We start from the raw sequence: 21,825 nt of genomic DNA on the forward strand, positions 1-21,825 counted from the left end.
TCCCTTCTCAGTGGGCCCAGTTCCCACACGCCCCTCTTCCTGCTCCTTCTCTCATTTTCTCTCCCCTTTCCTCACCTCTCCCTCTTCTCCTTCCTTTCCTTCTGCTCTGTTTCCCACTTTTTTTTAATTTTATTTTTACATTTTATATTGAGTGATAGTCATTTTACAATGTTGTGTCAAATTCTAGTGTACAGCACAATTTTTCAGTTATACACAAACATACATGTATTTATTGCCACATTTTTTTCCCGCTGTGAGCTACCACAAGATCTTGTATATATTTCCCTGTGCTATACAGTATAATCTTGTTTATCTATTCTGCATTTTAAAATCCCAGTCTGTCCCTTCCCACCCCCCGCCCCCTTGGCAACCACAAGATTGTATTCTATGTCTATGAGTCTGTTTCTGTTTTGTATTTATTTATTTTTTTAAGATTCCTCATATGAGTGATCTCATATGGTATGTTTCTTTCTCTTTCTGGCTTACTTCACTTAGAATGACATTCTCCAGGAACATCCATGTTGCTGCAGATGGTGTTATGTTGTCGGTTTTTATGGCTGAATAGTATTCCATCATATAAATATACCACTTCTTCTTTATCCAGTCATCTGTTGATGGACATTTAGGCTGTTTCCATGTCTTGGCTGTTGTAAATAGTGCTGCTGTGAACATTGGGGTGTAGGTGTCATTTTGAAGTAGGGTTCCTTCTTGATATGTCCAGGAGCGGGATTCCTGGGTCATATGGTAAGTCAATTCCCAGTCTTTTGAAGAATCTCCATACTATTGTCCACAGTGGCTTTCCTTGCTTCCCTCTTAATGATTTAGATGTCTTCTTTTACAATTTTGTGTTTAGTTTTGTAATTCATGGCAGTTATCTCCTTTCCAGTTAGGAGTTTCTCATTTTTGTAGCATCCTGCTTCTTTTCTATTTAGAGTAGACCTGTGAATATTTCTTTTAGCATGGGTTTAGTGTTGCTAAACTCTTTTAGTTTTTGCTTGTCTGTGAAGTTATTTCTCTCTCCTTCTATTCTAAAGGATAGCCTTGCTGGATAGAGTATCCTAGGCTGCATCTTTTCTTCATTCAGGACTTTGAGTATATCTTGCCACTCCCTTCTGGCCTGTAGTGTTTGTGCAGAGAAATCAGCTGAGAGCCTTATGGGGGTTCCCTTGTAACTCGCTCTTTGTTTTTCTCTTGCTGCCTTTAGGATCCTTTCTTTACCCTTCACTCTGGCCATCTTGATTATGGTATGTCTTGGTGTGGGTCTGTTTGGGTTCTTCCTGTTTGGGACCCTCTGAGCCTCCTATACTTGGATATCTGATTCCTTTAGGTTTGGGAAGTTTTCAGTCATGATTTCTTCCAATACCTTTTCAATCCCCTTTGTTCCTTCTTCCCCTTCTGGAACCCCTATTATGCATAGATTGGCAGGCTTTGTATTATCCCATAGGTCCCTCATATTGTTTTCATTGTTTTTTTTTGTTTTGTTTTGTTTTTTTTGCAGCTGTTCTGATTGGGTGCTTTCTGTTGTCCTATCTTCTAGGTCACTTATTAGTTCCTCTGCATTATCTAGCCTGCTTTGTACAGCCTTTAGGTCAGCTCTCATCTCAGCAAATGAGTTTACTAACTCGGCTCTTCTTTATAGCTACTATTTCATTTTTGACATATTTTATATCTCTAAACACTATTTCCTTTAGTTCCTTCAGTACTTGGATCAGTCCTTTTTTGAAATCTTGATCTAGTAGGCCATCAATGTCTATTTTCTTGATCATGCTTTCAGGGGATTTCTCTTGATCTTTTAATTGGGAGTGGTTCCTCTGCTTTTTCATATTGCTCATATCTGTCTGGCACTGTGGCTTAAGGAGTATCAGTTATCTAGTTCTCCTGGAGATGGTGTGCTCTTAATGATTTTATTGAGAGGTTTTTGTGTCTTTGCCCTGTTTTGTGAACTCAGCTTGCTGTTTCCAGAGGCCCTCTGTTGGCGCCCTCATCTGTGCTGCTCCCAGTGGCTGTCGGCTAGCAGATCGCGCCCCCTCCCAACACTGGGTCAGGAGCTGAGCTCTTACCTGGTAGGCGGGCGGGTCACTCCCCTTCCGATGCCACAGTCAGATGCTACGCTGGGGCGAGGCAGGTGGGCGGATCGTGCCGCCTCCCAGCACCGTGGTCAGGTGCTGCGTTCCTGCCAGGAAGGCGTGTGGCAGCCCACCCTCTCCTGGCGCTGGTTGCTCCACTGCTCTGTGCAGCTGCCTGCTCCGCCTTGGGTCGGCGCTCTGAAGGCGGGCTCGGGGAAGACCGCAGAATGGCCCCACCCCTGCTCCGTGCCAAATCTCAGCTCCTTGTTTGTCTTGGTGGCGCGTGTTCTCTGAGGTGCCAGGGCAGAAAGATCCTATCTGCCTCGAGCTGTAAACAAGTCTCAGTCCTGCCTAGGAGGTTGCGGACCGCCCCCCCCCCCCCCCCCCCCGCCACACCATGCGGATTCAGGCCTCGGCCCCGCCCCCACCCAGGCGCTGCGCACAGGAGGAGATGGCGGCTGTGGCTGCGCCCCGCCTCTCTTCTCACGAGAAGTGCCAGTAATGGCGGCGCAGGTCTGAGAAGACAAAGGCTACAAGCGCCTCTCCCCTCAGGGCACACCGGCCGTGTTGCTTCACTTTTTTCGCAATTTATGGCAGATCGAGGTTGTTCTCCGTATCCCCTCCCAGCCATGGTGCGCAGCCCCCTGCAGTCCCCCGGGGCTGCCTCAGTGCAGCCGCCCTGTCCTCTGCCCGGCTGGGGTGGCCTGTCCCAGCCCCAGCTGCCGGCTGGTGTCGCGGGGACCATTTGTGCCCGTTTAACTCAGTTCTGTCAGTCAAGGGGTGCTCGGGGCAGATCTGAGCCTTGGAGGCTTCCCCTTGGTCCCACTGGCCTCTCCGTTGGAGGGGGGTGGACCCAGTGAATGAGTGCCAGTCCTCCTTTGCTACTCCCTCCCTGCGGGATCGGTCCCGCAGTGTTTTGCTTTTTCTTTCTTTTTTCCTTTTCTCCCACCAGATTTTTGGTGTCTTTATCTTTCGAAGAGGGCGATGTTCTGTCACGTGCTCTGGTTAGCTGAGTAGGTCTGTAGATGTGAGTTTTGGTGTCTTTGTGGGAGAGGGTGAGCTACAAGCGTCCTTCTACTCTGCCGTCTTGCTTCGTATCCTCCCCACTTTTTTTTAAATCATAATATTATGCCTATTGCTGTAAGCTTTCCTTCTTGACAAGGTCCATATCTCTTTAAGGGATGATGTATTTTTCTTTTAACATGGTTACTGGCATAATGGTTGTTCAATAACTATTCAAATAGTAAATGGATGGGAAACATCTCTTCATTTCTGATGATAATTATCACGACAGATAATTCTTGTAAATTTTTAAAAAGTTTAATCTAACATTCACTTAAAGTATTTACTGAGTGCCTACTGTGTGCCAAACCCTGGCAAGTGAACTAGATTATAAAACACCTGGTTCTTATGAGAGATATAGATGTCGTTGTTAGACTTGTTGGCCAGTATTATGCCTAATATTTAAATATTATTATTTAAATATCTAGACACTCAATTTATTCATTTTATGCTCATTAAAAACAGGAGAATAAACTTTATCCAGTTTGTGCACATAAAGTAACATTTACTTAGTTATAAACGATTGAGTCAAAGGATTGTCTCAATTAGAAAATGAAGTCATGGTTTGGTAGATCTGTTTCAAACTATGTGACTCAGTAACAACTTCTCTGTCAACAACTTCTGTTTTTCAACAGTTTATGACTTACTAGAAGTTTGCATAATTAGTTTTGTGTGCCCTTCACCCAGCTCCCCCTGCAATATCCTGATAATTATAACATGTCGTCAAAGCCAGGAAAATGACGTTGGCACAACAGCAACTCAGTGCAGATTGAAAGCTTTTGTAAAATAGCTTCTTGTTTCCTGTGCAGGTCTTCACGTCACTGCCACCGTTCACTCTGGGCATCTGTGAGCAGTGCTGCAGTCAGGAGAGCCTGCTCAGGCACCCGCAGCTCTACACGATTTCTCAGACAGGTGATACTTTCAACATAAAGGTAAGCAGAAGATTTAGTGCGGGTCTGTCATCTCGGCTTCTCTCCGAAGGTACCTTGGTCTCATCCCTTTCCGATACTTTAGGAAAAATAATTTAAAAAACACAACGAATGTAGCCCTGTGCCGTCTTTCTATGTACTCTACCCAATGTTCCAATTCGGCATTAGCTCTTTTTGAACCAGTTTCTTACGTTTTTTTCCCTAAAAACTGCTTTACTCCGGGAAATTTGAGTCACAGACCAGGTAAGTTCTTTCCACATTGTTTTCTTCTCCATCTGTGAGTCTTCCTGGCGAGCGTGAAGATGACCGTTGTGTTTAGAACTGAGAGAACAAACTGGTTTCTGTTGTCATTCTGTCACCGTCTAACCATTGTACGTCCTTGTCTGACTGCTCCCAGAGATTTTAGGTCATTGAGATTTCCTCTAAGAAAACTGTACATCTATACCTTGTTTTATTGCACTTTGCAGATACTATGGGGTTTTTTTTGTTGTTTGTTTTACAAATTGAAGGTTGATGGAGACCCTGTGTTGTCAGATGATGGTTAGCATTTTATTTAAGGTGTGTACATTGGTTTCTTAGACACAATGCTATTTAACACTTAAGAGACTGCAGTATAGTGTGAACGTAACTTTGAATGTACTGGGAAACCAAAACATTCATGTGACTTGCTTTACTGCAATAATTGCTTTATTGTGGTGGTCTGGAACCAAACCCACAATATCTCTGAGGCCTGCCTGTATATGGTCTATTAAAAATTGTTTTGACCAGAGTCAAGGTATAGATGTAAAGGAGCAGAGTGTATCATATAAAATATGGTATTAAATTATATTTAAAGTGCTAAAATTTAAAGATTGAAAGTACTTTCATTATTTCTTTTTAAAATTTTACTTCTGCTTCTCTTTTGCTGGATAATTTAAGCCTTTACAATTTTTTTATAACAAATATACTATATTTGAGTCCTACACATTTATTTTTAATAAGTTTGTTTTTCATACAGTATTATCCTATAATTTCACAATCTTTCTTTAAAAATAGAATAAAGAAATGTGATTTTTCCGTCTTTAGGAAAACGTTTTAGTTTTGTAACTGTGCTTCACACAACAAATTTACTTTATAATGTCGCATAATTTTAGATTTAGACCAAAGTACTATCTTGCCTTTCTTGCTTTGTTTTCTTTTAGGTCCTTTGGATTCAATGTGTAAATGCTTTGGTCCACTCCTTCATTCTCTTCTGGTTGCCCACAAAAATGCTGGAGCATGGTAATTGCTTCATTGTTTCAAATATTCAGCAAAGAACACCTTATTCTCAGTGGGGTCAACGTGTGTGTGTGTGTGTGTGTGTGTGTGTGTGTGTGTGTGTGTCTACAAAAAGAACTGAAGAATACAAAAATAGTATTTAGAAAAGATACATATTCACCTAAATCTCACAGTATAATCTGGTTAACAGGTGGTTTTTAGGGCCCATTCTCTTTGCCTCTGACATGTATAAACTGAGGATTGGTGCCTTTATTGGTAACTTTTACTGAGTGTTTGAGTCAGGAGATCTGATGGAAAGCACAGCGGCTCTGATGGGTCACAGACTCCCCCTGTCAGTGAGTTTGACACTTATGTCTGCTTTATTGTTTTCTTTTCCCAAGCATCATGCTTCCACTCAGACTATAATACAAATCTAGCAAGATCATATAGAAATTTAATCTTATATTTTATTATTGGACTTAGTCTCCTTTGGCTGATGTACAATTTTTTAAATAACACTATGTGTGAAGTTTTTTTTGCCAAACTGACTTGTGTGTAACACACCAGAGTAGGAGATGTGTTTCTAGAGTATGTTATTGGTGTTTAGTTGGTCCACAGCCACAAATTAAGGTGTGAAATAGAATTATTTTCCTGTAACCAGATTTATTGATAGTCTCAAAAGACCAGCTTTGGTCTCATTGATTTTGTATAGTTTCCAGTTTTCTGTTTGCTTCATTTCTACTTCTATTTCCTTCCCTTCTGTTTAATTGAATTTTCCTTGCTTCTTTCCCAGCTTGATCTTGGAAGGTAGGTTGTTGATTTTACCACTTTCTTCTTTTCTAACATAAGAATTTAAAGCAAATCTAATTTTTTAAAATTTAAAGCAAAAGAATTTTCTTTCAAATTTTGTCAGAAGGCTATATTTTGCCTTCATTTTTGAGAAAAAAATTTTTGCTAAGTATCCTATTATAGGTTGATAGTTCATTTTCTTCAACATTTTAAAAATGTTGGTTCCTTGTCTTCTGGGCTGCATTATTTTGTTGAGAAATCTGATATTTCTTATATTTGTTCCTCTTTATGTATCATAACTTATAGCTCTGTGATTTTAAGATTTTTCTCACCACTGACTTTCAGCAACTTGATTTTAATGGGCTTTGGTATGGTTTTGTTTGCATTGGTCCTTCTTGAGATTGCTCAAAGTTCTCTGGTTTGTTGATTTATAGTTCTCATCAGATTTGGAAAAATTTGCTCATCATTACATACTTTTTCTGTTTCCTCTTTCCTCTTCTTCTGGGACTCCAGCTACATATATGGTACAATCCTTGATATTTTCCCACATCTCTTCTTCATTTATCCTGTATTTGTTCTCTTTTTAGTTCATTCTTAATTTCTTTTGCCATGTCTTTAAGTTCACTGATCTTTTATTTAGCAGTCTCTCTCTGCAGGTAATCGCAATTCACAGATTTTTTTTTCTTTTGTGTGTAAATATTTTTCATCCTTAGAAATTCTATTTAGTTCTTCATCTTTTATTTCTCTCTTCATTATGTTCATGTTTTCTTTCAAACCCTCAGATGTAATTATAATATTTATAACAGCTATTTTAAATCTTCTTGTGCTCATTCCAACACCTCTGTTATTTTGGGGCTGGCTTCTATAGCCAATTTTCTTCTGATTATGGGTCAAATACTTTACTTCTTCACGTGTCACAATTTTATAATGGGTGAGGGAAACTGTGAATTGCATGTTGCTGAATATTTTTGTGTGTGTATTTAAATACTTAGCCTTGGTTTTGGCAGGCAGTTAAGTTCTCTGTGGATCAGCATGATTCCTTAAGGATTTTTATTCTTTTTAAAGCCAAGTCGATGGTATCTTTCACTCTAGGACTAATTCAGTTCCTCTAATGACATTGTCCCCTCCTTGGGCCTCTACTGCACATTTCATGTGTTGAATGAGGTCTCCCCACTTTGGCCCATGGGAATGTGAGCAACTCCTAGCTCCATATTAGATCTGGCAGTTTTTTGGCTTGCAGTTCTGGGGTGATTTGATTTTTCCATGGAAGTTGCTCTTTGCTGGCCTTGTGGAATTCTCAGTATACGTATGCAGAATGGCACTCAGCCAAAGACTTATGAGGACCCGTATGCGAGTTTCTGGAGCTCATTCTCTGCATAGTTCCCTCATTTCCAGTGTTCACTTTGCAAATTCCAGCCACCATGGCCTCTTTAAAGCCCTTTCTCTGTCTCACAGACTCAGCAGAAGTGTTGCGCTGTCTGTGGGCTCTTCGTCCCCGCACTGTAGTCCAGAGTTACCCCAGATGTGAGGCAAGGGCTCACCAGTCCTTTATTCTCTCTCAGGGATCGCTGTCCCTTGCTGCCTTTTACCCAGGGTCAGAAAAACATTGTTTCATATAATTATTTCATGTAGTTCTAACTGACTACATAGCAAGAGGGGAAGTCCTATTACTTCCTCATGGGTAAATGCAGAAGTCTGGGTCTTGCTACTTTTTTGTCCCTTGACCTTGTCACATAGTAAGGAAGGTGAGTATAGTCCTCTGTTACTACATGTTTACTTCCCTGTTTATTTCCGATAATCTGTGATTTAGAGGTGTTTGTTATTTGTTGCACCAGTACTACTAATTATTTTGTATTGTACCATTTGGCCTTATATTGTTCCTTTGTCTTGTTTAATTCTTTTTGGCCTCAGTTTCTTCTTAACTAATGTTAATATCGTGTCTCCTGCTTTTAATTTGTACTTTCCTTGGCCATCCTTTACTCTTCAAACTTGATAAATTCCTTTCCTTTCTTTCTTGTTTTAGGTGTGTTGCTTGTATACAGTGTAGGATTGGGTTTTGTTTTGAGATACAATCCGAAACTCATTTTTTAAAAATAAGTTTTGTTTGTGATCTCTTGTTTGACTTTGCATTTTTTATGCAATGTTTTAATGTATTTTTCTAATCTTTAATTACGTTACTGGCTTTCTTTGGTCTTTTTGTGTTGTCTTCTGATACTCATTTAAGTTTGAATTTTTGTTCTTACAGTTATTTTTATTATAAGTTTATGTAAATACTGCTCTGTTTCTTTAGACAAATCCATTTGTTTCCAAGTACGCTCCTTTTAAAGAGTGTATTTTTTGCTGATGTTTTCTGAGGTCGCTGCCCTCGGCCAGCCTGATGTTTACTTTACCCCAGATCTTTCACTGTTACTTCCCAGGCACAGCCTCTGTGCTCACCTCCGGTGTTTTGAAGCCCTCAATGGCTGTCTGAGTCTGTGGATTTTTTTTTTTTTTTTTGGTCTCCTAGTTTCTGTAACGTAGATTCTGTGGAGGTTTCCTGTGTTTGCACTGTTGATTTTGTATAATGTGCAGAAGGAAAGCGTCCCTTCTGCCCCAGCATAGCTTGTCTTTTTCCTCTCTCCTTGTCAATACGTAACTGGACAATGTAACCCAACATTATCCTCCTCTGAAGTAGCTTCCTTCCCTTTTCTAGTCAGTTACAATTTGGTTCTCATCTAGACTATCACGCCTCTCCTGGGAAAACTCACCAAGTTAGGTCTGTACAGACCCATGACACTCACTCTCTGGGCTGGTCTAACCTGACCCACATATTTATCTACACTTTCCTTCAATCAGATGCCCTAATTTACTACTGCATATAGTTTTAAGAAAGAGTCTAAGCCTTGCATAATTTAGTGAGTTCTAAATCAGAAGAAAACATAAATCAAGAGAATTAGTGAGCTTCAAATACATGGGTGTGCTACCTGCTTTGGTATTCAGGTCAGGGATTTGCACTCCAAAATTGCCACATCAACCCAGACCAGAACCACCAATATTTTTTCGAGAATTTTTAAAAAGTGCAATGAACACCTTAAGAAATCATCCTAATCTTGAGATGGTACTGACCGTTTATATGGAATGGAGTTCATAGGTTTGTAGCAGACTTAGCAATGGTTAAAAAGAACATGCAATTCTGTTTCAACTTCAAGTTACCTGTTCGGTTTATTGCTTTAGTTATCGTGGAAAAGGGATAGTGTGAAAAACGTGATGACAGAATCCTTAATATCCCCGTCTTGTTCCTTAGCATCACTTGTTACTTAACGTCATTGGTTTGTTTTGGATTCTCAGTTTGCTGACTCTGCCAGATGGTTTAGTAGATGCGTGTGAAACTGGGTTTGATAATCACATTCATGTACTTGTGATTTATTTATTTGTTGCTAAATATATCTTTGGGGGGAGTTAGAGGTGGGAGAAATGTCACAGTTGTGGTAGGCACAGTAAGCATTGTGGTCCCTGACAGAGGACTTGAGAAATGTGACCAGTAATTGATAAATATTTTTGGTGTCCAGTATGGGTACCTTTAGTAAAAATCAATTCAAAAGTCTGTTTCAGATTCTGTAAAGATTAAAAATGACTTTTTCACTTTTCAGACATGGTCTTACAAGGTGGTCACACTACAGACTATCTGTTTCTTGGGAATTTTATTTATACGGTAAGATCAGCCACGTGCGTAGTTACTTTTCCTAGTGTTTCATTTAAAAATTCAAGCTTTATAAGACAGTCTCCCATGAAGTTTGTCTCCTTCACGCTTCAGTGTATTTTCAAGAAGGCACTCTTATAATGGTTGTAAATACATATTATATATGTTTCTAGAAATGTGAAATGCATATATATATATACACACACACACACACACACTTTTTTTTTTTTTTGGTTCAAGTCGGGGATACTCTCTGTATCTTACTGTGTCACTATGTAACATGCCTTGGGGATGGATTCAAATCGGCCCACAAACATCTACCTCATTCTTTCAGGGCTGCTTGTATGAATAGCCCACCAGTATTTATTTAACCAGTCTCCTGTTAGTGGACATTAAGGGTTTGGGGGGTCCTTTGCCTTTATGAACAGTGCTGCAAAGATGATCCTTTATGCCCATGAGTAAGTATGTCTTAGGGTAAATTTCTAGAAGTATAATTGCTGGATCAGAGGGTATTGTAAATTATGAAAAAACCTTACCAAATTATCCCCAGTAGAGGCTGCACAAATTGAGTGATTAAAAATAGTGGTTTCCCCAAGCACCCACGGGTGTGGTCTTACCTCGCTTTTTGATCTGGTGGGTTCAGTGATAGCCCATTGCAGTTTTTACTTTGAGGGGAAGCATAGTCACGTGGGGTTACAACCCACACCTGTTTCTTTTTCTGTAAAATGTTTGTTGAAGCACTTTACCGATAGTTCTATTGAGTTGTTGGTCTTTTTCTTATTAATTATTAATGATTATTTATATGTTAACTTTTCTAATATTTGTTACAAACATATTCTCAGTTTCACTTTTCATGGCATTTTTCGTGCATATATTCTTCATATTAATTTCATGTAGTTAAACTTACCAGTATTTTTCTTTATGGCTTCTAAGTTTTGTGTCTGCCACTACTGCTAGTAGTTTCTTATTCATATTTCTAAAAAACCGTAGATGCATATTCAACTGCATGTTATCCCTTTGTATGCAAGTAGGAACATATTCATCTGTGGATTTTGTTTTTTCATTTAACATGGAACAACAAAATCTGCAACTGTTTTTCCCCATGTTTCCTTCTATGTAAGAAACAGTTTATCGGCACAGGGCCTCTTGCCACTTTAGCTAGTTGTCTTTGTATTTTCATGTTATTGGTTGTGCTTTTAGCTCTTTATTGTTTATTCCTGAACATCAGATACGATTAAGTAGTATATTCTTATTTATGTGGACATATGCATAGAACAAGTTTCCTTCTTTTCAGAACCCCACCCCCACCCCACTGTCCTCACCTCTGCCTCCTCTTCAGACCTTACCTATTTCTCAACCCCAAGGAAAAAGTAAGATCAGATAAGACCTTGTTTTATTCATTCATTAATATTTATTAAGCTTTGTCATGTGCAGAACACTGTGCTGAGTGTTGAACATATGGTGGTAAATCCAACCAAGTCTTCATGAAAATTGCATTCTAGAGAGATAGAATAACATTAAATACACGTATATATACATGCAAACATACAAGAGATTCCTAGTTTAGATGCCAGAGTAAATCCATCTCACGGAATCTCTGTCTCCTGAGGCAAACAGACAAAACAAATGGTAAAACCAACAACAAAAAAAATCACAGCAAAATAAATTCGCCAAAGCAGCTAAAAAAGGAAAGGGGACTAGAACAAGGCGGAAGTGCTCAAAACGTAACGCTGAAGGAGGAGTAAGAGGGGCGATGGCGGCTCCGCGTGGTGAGATAATTAGCCCAGACTTCCCAACACGCTGTTCCCAGTGTGAGTGAGTTTGGAGGAAAAAGCTAAGCCAAAGATAAGATAGCCCCAGAGGAGTGGAGGAAGCCTCCAGTAAAGTGCAGTCAGCTTTGGTGATCTGAGGGGATTAAAAAGGGCCACTGGAGGGAAAGCAGAGTGCAAACTATGTGTTGGGCAGGGAGGTTCGGGTAATGGCAAGGATGGGCCTGGAGTGGCAGGCAGGGGCCACTGCCCTGACACCTTTAAGGTTTGGTGGTAGCTTAGAGGAGTGACGGAAGCTTGCTAGAACGCTGTGGCTGGAAACAGAGAGGTAGACGTGATCGGAGGCCACTCACTTACCAGTGGCTGCCTGCAAACACACCCTGCAACAAAGTTATACTTAATGAGACATTGAAAGCTTTTTATTTTTTTGAGATTGAGAGTGAGATAAAGATGCTCAGCGTTACCACCTCTCCTCAACATTGTAGTGGGGTTACTAATCCAGAAAGGTCAGGAAGGGAGGGGGGCGGTGTGGATTCCAGTGGAAAACTGTAACACCGTTTTCCACTCTCTTTCCCCTTCCCGTCTCCCCTCACACAGTATGTGGTTGTCACTGTTTGTCTGAAAGCTGGTTTGGAGACACTGTCTTGGAATAAAGTAAGTATTCTTTAGGATGTTTCCTCAATCTGTATAGCTGTTTGTATACTAATTTTCTCTTTAAGTTTTAGGAAAGTATTAGCGTTTTTTTTGTGGTCTCATTATTGTTCTTTCTTTTGTTTTGCGTGTCTGAGTGATGATTTAAACTGGATGAAGGCATATTAGCGATCTGATGTCTTTAGAATTTTCATTTTCCTGCCTTACATTTGAAATAGGTTCAATTCATCATAACACCGAGACCCTTAATTCGCTCTCATCCAAGCACAGAGTTATAACAGAAAATTTAGCAAATACAGAAAAAGAAGAAAATACATATCGCTCATGCCTTTCAGTGTCAGTGATGTTGACATTTTGGCTTTTATACTTTGTCTTTGTTCCATGCATGCTTTTTTACCATAAAAATAGGATTATAATATACCTAATATTTCATAACTTGCTTCTTTCACTTAATAATAGGTCTTTAATATTTTCATACCTTTAATTTTATGCCTCATTTATTGATGGAATAATATTTTATAACATGGATGCTTATTATTTGCATTATTTTTAGAATAATTGCTTTAATTTTCATTACTATAAATAATATATAATCAACAGTATTATGAACACCGATGTACTTGTTTACTTCCAGGCGTGAGTAATGTTTTCCTTAGGATATTATTAAAAGTGGAACTTCTGGTAAAAGCAGAATTTTATTTTTCATGACCTTATCAGTAATTTAAGTGAATATGGGGTTGGGGGAAGGGTAGAGCTCAGTGGTAGACTGCTGGCTTAGCACACATGAGGTCCTGGGTTCAATCCCCAGTCCCTCCACTGAAAAAAAAAAATAAACCCAATTACCTACCCCTGCCAATTTATTTAAATTAAGTGAATACATATGTATATACATATATACATATTTGCATCTAAAAATAAGTTGTTTCCCAAGTTGTACTGAAAAAGTGTCTGAATTTTTATCAGTTTGTCACTTTTGGAGAGCTAAGATTATGCAGAATATGATGAAGTTCATTTCTGATGCAGTCAACCCAGAGTTCTGACTGCCATTGTCCCCACTGGGCATTAACACTGACCTGGGACCAAGGATTTCTGAGCAAAAATAGCTCATTGGCCATTCATAAGGCATTCTAATTGTGAGTGTGGTATTATACTGCATTCGTGGAACACAGACATGCAAACAGTTCTTTTCTGTGCCTCCTCTTACTTGTTAAAATTTTCTCTAGTGAGAGTGTTTCTTAGATCCACGTTCACTTATGTCAGCCACATATAGTGAACCTCATTTATGAACAAGGCAATATTTCAAGGCCAAATCAGACTCAGCACCAGAAGTCTCTCTTCTGGCCTGAGAGGTACGAGGCTCCTACCCTCAGGCTCACAGAGGAGTTAAGAAGGAGCCGGGGGACTGTGGCAAGAAAGAGAAGAGACTGGCTCTCACTTTTGCTCTTGTGCTGCCCTCCTCTGTGGGGAGGGTGAGGAGGAGGTCCAGTGCTTCTTCCCTGGGGACGAGAATGATGCTGGAAACCACTGATCAGGTCCAGAGGATGAGCCAGGGCAGGGAGATAACAGAACACGTCTCCAAGCAGCAGTGATGGCCTACCGCCCCGGGAGGGGATGGTCCTAACAGAGACCCATCTGCAAATACTCTTTAAGCCACACAACACACCACATATTGCAGGCAGTGTTTAGTGTCGACTGTAAGGGAACCATTACGGGAAAATGCACTGCAGTGTTCACATCACTTAAAGTTCACAGCCTTGAGCTGGCCATCTTCTCAGTCATGTGCATTATCACGAGAGAGAGCCCTCAGGAGACCAGTCCTGTTTTATTTTCTCTAATCAGAGAGAGGAATTGTTTGGTAAGAGGCCTTCTTCTTCTTCCTGTTCTTTTTCCTCTTCCTCCTCCTCCTCCTCCTTCCTTCTTCCTCTTCTGCTGCTGCTGCTTCTCCTCCTCCTCCTTCTTCTAATGCTATAGAATTCTTTATTATTCAAGTCATGATTTTCATAGGCAATCCAAAGGTAATAGATGAAAGTATGGAGAACTAAACAACATTAATTTTATCACATACATCTTGTGGTTATTTAAATTGCTGTAAAGTATATATTGGAGAATTCCCTGCTTACGTAAGGAAAAAAGTGAATGTCTGCCCCAGAAAGAGGAATAACACAGTAAAATTTCCTTTTTGAAACATTTTTTTTTGTTATTTATTTATCTTGTTAGAGGTTATTTTTAAATAGCATGAAAAATTGCCTGTGAAAGTGACTCCTGAACAATAAATACTCTGAGAAGTAGCAGATTGTGGGATTTTCCTTCAATACCTTTTGTTCAGATGTAAGTGCTGAGCAGCGCCCAGGAGGACGCGAGCCCTTGAGCCCCTAAGGAGTCACCTGGCCTAGCCCACCGCCTTCCACGCGCGTAGACGGTAAACCTGTAAAGGTTGGGCGGCGCAGCCAGCCTGGCCAAGTGTAGAACTAGTCACCCTCCTCACTGCTCCTCTGCTAACACCAGCTGCACAAAGCGACCGATCAGGGCAACAGAAGGTGCTGTTACAGACTTGGGAGCGCGTTCGCGGACCCGGCACGGCCGCTGAGCCTTCCGCCGGCATCTGAGGGCGGAACGGCGCGCACAGGCGGTGCCACAGAAACTCCGCCCGTTCCAGCCAACCCGAGAATCCGAGCGCCGGCCGTTCTCCCACGGTCACTCACTCGGAACAAGTGTGATCCAGGCAGATTGTTATCCCTCTTAATGATTTGTGTTCCAGCTCTTTCCCCTCCCCCTGGAAAGAACTTTGTGTTAATAACAGACAGAAGCCCAGTCTCATTACCTGACCCATCGGCTGGAGGAGCCGCTTCCGTCTGAGAGCTGGTCTCGTCACTGAAGGCGCTGAGCACCGCCTGGCCTGGGTGACCCAGGCCTGGTTGTTTTGGATGCTGTAAACAACGGCTTATATGAGAACGTATGGGCTGGACAAGTGTATTTTGGTGGCTGATTGACAGAGTTAAATGATTTTTTCTTTTAAATAGAAAAGACAGAAGTGTTTCCATGATACTCTTCTCTCTGCAGTTCAGTCACCTGGGAATCTGGGGGAGCATCGCCATGTGGCTGGTGTTCTTTGCAGTTTACTCTTTCCTCTGGCCGACCATCCCTATTTCTCCTGAGATGACAGGACAGGTTAGTTTTACTGTTGGTGGCGAGTATGCTTTACATTCCGTGTGAAACGTGATGTTCAGTAACAATGGAAGCTGACGTTACCTACTTTCAAAAGTAATTTGGAGAGAAAAGGTACAATCAGTGCAGTAAGCAGCTGGCGGTCCAGCTATAAAATCTGGTTGACATTTTAGTTATTATGTTACTTTATCTAAATTCCCATTGTTTCAAACTATCTGTATTAACCACTCTTTCTAAAATTTGTATCCTTTGTGCGTAACTGATAATGTAAAAAAACTATAATAATTTCTGAATTATCTAAAATAGGTAATATTGTGATTTTATTTTTCATGTAATGTGAAATGTGCTTACATTATTTGGTAATGCATGCATGGTAATTCAGAAAACATTTTGACTTAAAATATTTAACCAGAATAGACATTCTGTGGAGCTCCAGAAGCTCTAGTTTCTGGCAGAGGAATAGTGCTTCTGGGGTGTATGGGCCAGATAGAAGAGACGGGACTGTGGTTTGGTTAGTTTGCATATCAGAGACATGCTCCCAGCTGAGACCTTGCTATCTCAAAGAATTGGCTAGCCTTGGGAGGAGCCATCTCTCCCCAGATAGAAAGTGTTTTTTTTAAGAGGTAAGAATTTCAGAGCATACAGAAAAGTTTAAATATATGTAGTACAGAGCCTTACCCAGTCTCAAGTCAGTACAGTCCTGATTGAACTAAAGTGATCAGCCAGCCATTAATTAATCTGCTAGGCAGAGAGAAGAGTGAGTTCTCCCAGGGGAATGTAATGGCTTAATTGTTTTACACAAAATGTCTGGCAGTTAAACAAAGCTGTATTGCTGGGTAATGCAGTGTTGAATCACCTTTGCATTCCTGAGATAAAACCTGTCTGATCAAAATACTTATTTGGCTGTTTGTTTACACAATGAACTGTTAAGTTAGCTAATGCTATATTTAAGCTTTATGTACCTGTTTATTTAGTTGATTTAGTAGTTCTAGATTCATATGGCTGCATCCATACCTTTTCTGGCATCTCCAGGTTTTTGTGGAGGGGAAGAAACTAAAAGCTGCACTCGGTGCTTAATATTGGCAACTAAATGATTCTTATTTAAATACTGTTTATTTCTGTTTGTTTGCAGGTCAATATGGTCCTGGTTTGCCCATACTTCTGGCTGGGTTTTTTCATAGTCCCCTTTGTGTGCCTGATTCAAAATGTAATGTGGAAATCGTAAGTTGAAAAATGAAGTGGTAACCAAAAAGATTATTGTCATAGTTAATCACCCTTTTCCAGTTATATGCCTTTCAGTTAAACTAAGAGCCACTTTATGAATATTAAATGTCATGGAGCCTTTAAAGGAAGCAAGTGCCCTCTGCGATTTACCAGCAATCAGCTTAGGGAAAAAAGATGGAATCAAAATGCATGAGAGAGAAACTTGGTAGTGATATTACTGAGTTCACAATTTTTTTCTGAAAAGAGGTCCACTTTTTCACTCTTTAGAAGTGTGACTTATGTAACTTTTATCTATTTTTCAGGAGCCAAAATGTGATACCAGAGGATCGCAGATTAAAAACTAATGATAAAATAAGAAATAGGAGGAAAATATAATATTCAAATTAGAAAGGCATTCTTTTCTTTTTCAAAAATTTGGATTAAGAATCTTCCAAATATAATTGTCCCAGACTATTTAAATATTAGCTTAGACTATCTCAATTTTTTTTTTTACCAAGTCTAACAGAAAGAAAAGACAACCAAGGTGTTAGAAATCTCTGTAGTCCCTAATGTTAAAGGTAGTGTTAAAGGTAAAGAACCCATGAAATTATAAGATTTTAAAATTAGAAATAATTGATATATAATATTAATTATTGCACATAATCTGTAGCATAAACAGAGCTCTAGAACATTATAAATTTCAAACTAATTAATAAGCAGAGAAAGGTATATTCTAGAAGGGATAATATTAATTTGCTTTTCAACGTCCACTTCTTCCTTAATTCCTCTATATACCAGGGCAAACATAATTATTTATAGACTCCAATGTGGAAGACTGAAATTTCTCAAATTCCCCACCCCCCCAAATATACCAAATTTAGCAATATTCCCAAGTTAGCGGGAAGTGGGGAGAAAGTACTAATAATTTGGAATATTGATATTAATTCATATTATCCTGAAAATAAGAGGTTTCTGGGGCAGAGACAGGCTAGTACCACTGACCTCTAACAATTGCCAAGCTGGCTTCCCTGCCTCAGTCTTCCCACTTCGGGGTCATGAAATGAAAGCTGGACGGACAGGCCTGCAAGTATGACCACTGTGCCGCAGGGAGGAACCTGGGCGTTTATGTAGGAGAGGAGCAGTGTCCCCACCCCTCCTGAGGGGGGAGCTCCGCTCCCTAATGTAAACAAATTCTCCTTGGGTTTTCACCCCGTGGAATATAAATAAAATTCTCTGAGTGTGAGATGAAACCAGTGACTGTGAGCTTACAATTCCTGGAATATCTCCACAGCTCCGGGTCTCATCCCTTTGTGAAATACAGACATTACTGTCCCAACCTAAAATGTTTTCTCTACAGTCCCACAAATACATCTTACCTTCCATTTGATAAGGTTTGCCATTTGAGGAGGAAATCATCCTCATTTAATGAACAGTCACAGACCCAGTTTTGTCTTTAAAGATGTTATTTTGCTCATTAAGACAGTCACAGTGAGAAGCCTGGAAATACATCATTTTCCATTTGGGGGGCACCTTCAATCTAACTGTAAAGAATGCACTGCCCCAAAGTCATTTACTTCATACCCACGTGTTCCTGGTAGCAGAGCTGGGGCTACTGGGGAGGCAGGAACTTGCACTGAACTGGGAGATGTGCAAGACTCCCAATTTACAGTGAGCATTTCATGTCTAAACCAGAGCGCAGACTTCCCCGGGGAAATGCGTGCCGGTCCTGTTTCAGTCTGTATTCTCTTCTGCTGACAGAAGGAGGTTTTCATCATGCTGTGTATATTCCGTCTCTGAGTTTAAAATATTTCTGTTAAATTGGATGGCACTGAAGTGTCTCCTTTTCCTGGGAAGAGAAGGCTTTCTAGTTAAGTACTCGACTCAGGGCAGTTTTGATCAGCTATAGTTTATCTTTTGAAAATGTGCAGTGTCTTCTCCTAAGTATTCCTGTTCCTGACGGCGTCCCGTCCCCATCTGATCCACAAGCTTTTCAGTTTAATTTCAGAACTAACTGTTGAGGAACAAAGTAATTGAACAGGTGCTCGGTGTTGTCCTGGAGGAGATGAAGAAGCATGGATCAAATGTTGATAACCTACAAGTGTATACTTTTAAATATCGGTATCACTGTAAAACTTAAAACTTGAATTTTTGAGTCTTGGCACGTTTTGAATGTGTGTTTAACTTTTTAAAAGTTACTAACTTCTAGCACACGGTAGTAGCTTTCACATGGTATCAGACTTCGCTTGCAGTATTTGATTAGGTACATGTGGTATGTGGATGATAGGCATTTCTTAAAAAGCATAAGTCTTGTGGGCTTTTTTTAATGGGAGGATCATTACTGTAGTTTATTTTCCCAAATCGTTTATCTGAGATGGCATCTTAAAATAAGGTGCCATATAGTCACTCACAGCATGAAGCAGTTCATTTGTTAAGGTTGCTGTAAAATGTGAATCCCGAAGCCACTGAGCTTTTAAGGGCAATGCTTCTGGTTCTGTTTTGTCTTAATCTCCTTGTATCTATTTCCTTTACTGATCTACTTAAATTTCTGCTTATAAAACATTCCATAATTCAGAATGATTTGACATCCCTGATACAGTCCCAGGAAGACAGTTACATGAAAATAAACTAAAAATTAATTAATGCAAAATAATTCAAATACAAAAGTGACTTGAATTTTAAAAACCTGTATGTACTACTAAACTAATTTCTTCTAAACTGCGTTGTACTTATACGAAAGCACAAATTTCAAAGATTCCTCATTCCCCTTTGAACTGCAAATTCTAACACCTGTTATTTACCACGTCGCAGAGCAAAACAAGAACAAAAAAGGTTTCGTGCTGGGTTGGCTTTACTTACAGGGGAAGAGAGGCCTCAGCTAATAGGAAAGACAATGAAAAATTCACATTGCTGTTAGTTGCCTTTGCAGTGTGCTGGAATCTTGTAGGTGACCTTAGCCATCCTCAGTTAGATAGAAGATGCTAACAGACTCACACAATGGTTCTAATGTGAGCCCCTCAGCACCCAAGCGCTCCCTTCTCTCTCTTTGGAAATCAGAATCTGTGGCTAGATGAAGCATTTGAACCTGTAAAATAAAGCGGCTTTTCTCTTCCAGAATCTAAGCCATACCTGGTTTGTCAGCCACATTTCCTTCGCTTTTTGTTGTTGATAAATAATTTCCTATCAGTAACATCCTGGTATGTCTGATGGCTGATAAGCCTTGTGATCAGTTGTGTGAAGACATTGGTAGAGTGTTAGTTTGTTTATATGTTATTCATAATTCTACTTCAGCCACAAAGGATTGCAAAAAGATAAATGCAGCGCAGAAAAAGTGGGGTCGCAGGTTGTCAGTTCAACCACTGGCGGAACAGCTGCTGTCCAGCAAGAAGGGATGGCTTCCCATTTTTCAGGAGCGGCTTTGAGAATGTGATTCCTTAAATCACAGCACAGCGCTTAGATCCAGGGGCTTTTCCTCAGGTGCACACTGGTATTCAGGCTTGTTAATTTTTTTATAATGTTTTGAGGTGGGCGGCATCAGCTCTTTGACTTTTTTGTTCTAAAATTTGACCATTGACCTCTCTAATTTCTCCCAATCCATCAACCTTCTTTTTTCTTATAATCTTCTATCTCAGCTAGCCTAAATTTTATAAACCATCAAGCCTGACTAACATCCTAAACTCTTTTGCACATTTCTGTTGTACTGTCTGAAGGTAAAAACAGCCACGACTAAACCATAAGTCCACCAGCTGTCCTCCGCTCTTCTTCTTTGCACCTGCCTCTGCATTTGGGCTAAAGGCCAAATCCTCCCCAAGGCCATGGACGGCCTGCTCCCTGCCCATCTCTCTGCCTCCTCAGACCTACTCCCTGCGCTCCTCCAACCATAGGGCTTTTGCATATGAGGTTTCTCCTGCCTGGAATGCTCTCCCCCACTCTCCTGTAGTTGCTGCCTCCTCCTCCTTTTCCCTGCTTGGTCTCCACTTCCTCAGAGGAGCCCCTGCTCACACCCTTGAGAAGCTCCCTCCCCTGCCTCGTGCTGTCATGGCATTACGTGGGGCCCCTTCCGTCATACCTGTCCCCTACTGGTGTTGCTCATTTGTTCACTTCTCTGTTGTCTGTCTCTCTCCATTTGTTGGAAGCTTTATGAAAGTAGAGACGATGTCTGTTTTTGCTTTGGCACCTAATTACGGCTCAAAAAGATATTTAAGGAGTTGCACGAGTGGATGAACGACAAATGCCTGAATATAGATACAGACCTCAGTGGAAACCAGGTGCCACAGAGAGACGGGCATCTGTCTGGGTTGCCTTGTATGTTTCAAGCCACGTACGCACACCCAGCATTTGAACCGCAGAGATGTCCGCTGCACCGTTAGAACTGCTGTAAATGGCCAGCCCTGGGGCTCTCGGGTTGAGATAAGGACCAGGGGTAGCGCGCGGCTGAAAGAGCGTTTAACCATCAGGATTCTGGAAAGTCTGCGTGGAGTCGTGCATCAGTGCTAGCTAGGAATTTTCAACTAACTGTCAGGCTGGGTTCAAGCAGGTTGGCTCCTGCAGAGTCGGGCGCGTCTGCAGCCCAACACTCACCTGGAGGGACACACAGGCTTGTGTGGAAAGTCAGCAGAGCTTGGGGGGCTGGCTGCTGGTGCACAAGGCCCAGCCCCTGTCGGGCATCCCTCTGGTGATGCTCTTGGCCACAAGGAAAACAGTCTGGTTTTCACACACAGCCCCTGCCTGCTGCATTGCATCCCACCACCCTGCCTGCAGCCAAGGGCCGTCCAGCTGTCACCTAGGAGGGGAGAAATCGTTGCTTACATTGTGCAAAAGCTCATGTGTTATATTCTTTTTATCTTCCCATCTGATACAGGATTAGAAATACTTGCAAGAGGACTTTGCTAGAGGAGGTTCGGGAAATGGAAAGTAGCAGAATTCAAGAACTTGATCTTCCCAGAGATTCTGAAAAGAGGTGAGCCAGTCCTCTTGGTTAGAAACCCCTTCTCCTTGTTTTGTCCCACCTCCCCCTCCCTCCCAGGTGCTTCCACACACTCCGTGATTTCCCAGGCTTATTAAGTGCATGTCAAACAGGCATCCTGAACTTCACGTCCCCAGCATGCAGGCCCCTCTTCTCAGCTCCCTTTCAGCCGATGGCAGCTTCATCCTTTCAGCTTCTCGGGCCCAAAATCTTGAGGTCATTTTCACTCCCTCTTCGTCCTATCCCACACCCGTTGTGCCAGAAAATCCTGTTACCCTCTTCGAGATTTTAATCTCTACATCCAGACTGCCCC

At 40.9% G+C, this 21,825-nt stretch overlaps 1 protein-coding gene across 1 annotated transcript in view; it reads left to right on the plus strand.

Annotated features, from left to right (window-relative positions):
• Positions 1-21,825, plus strand: part of LOC105090372 (phospholipid-transporting ATPase IB) — a 94,773-nt gene that overhangs the window by 62,125 nt on the left and 10,823 nt on the right. The window contains exons 28-34 of the mRNA XM_064492886.1: positions 3,938-4,060; positions 5,239-5,317; positions 9,712-9,773; positions 12,128-12,184; positions 15,242-15,349; positions 16,479-16,567; positions 21,408-21,506. Of these exons, the coding sequence (XP_064348956.1) occupies positions 3,938-4,060; positions 5,239-5,317; positions 9,712-9,773; positions 12,128-12,184; positions 15,242-15,349; positions 16,479-16,567; positions 21,408-21,506 (617 nt within the window). The remainder of the gene's footprint in view (positions 1-3,937; positions 4,061-5,238; positions 5,318-9,711; positions 9,774-12,127; positions 12,185-15,241; positions 15,350-16,478; positions 16,568-21,407; positions 21,507-21,825) is intronic.

This window comes from Camelus dromedarius, chromosome 13 (assembly GCF_036321535.1).
Source record: "Camelus dromedarius isolate mCamDro1 chromosome 13, mCamDro1.pat, whole genome shotgun sequence".
In the NCBI taxonomy this organism is placed as follows: domain Eukaryota; kingdom Metazoa; phylum Chordata; class Mammalia; order Artiodactyla; family Camelidae; genus Camelus; species Camelus dromedarius.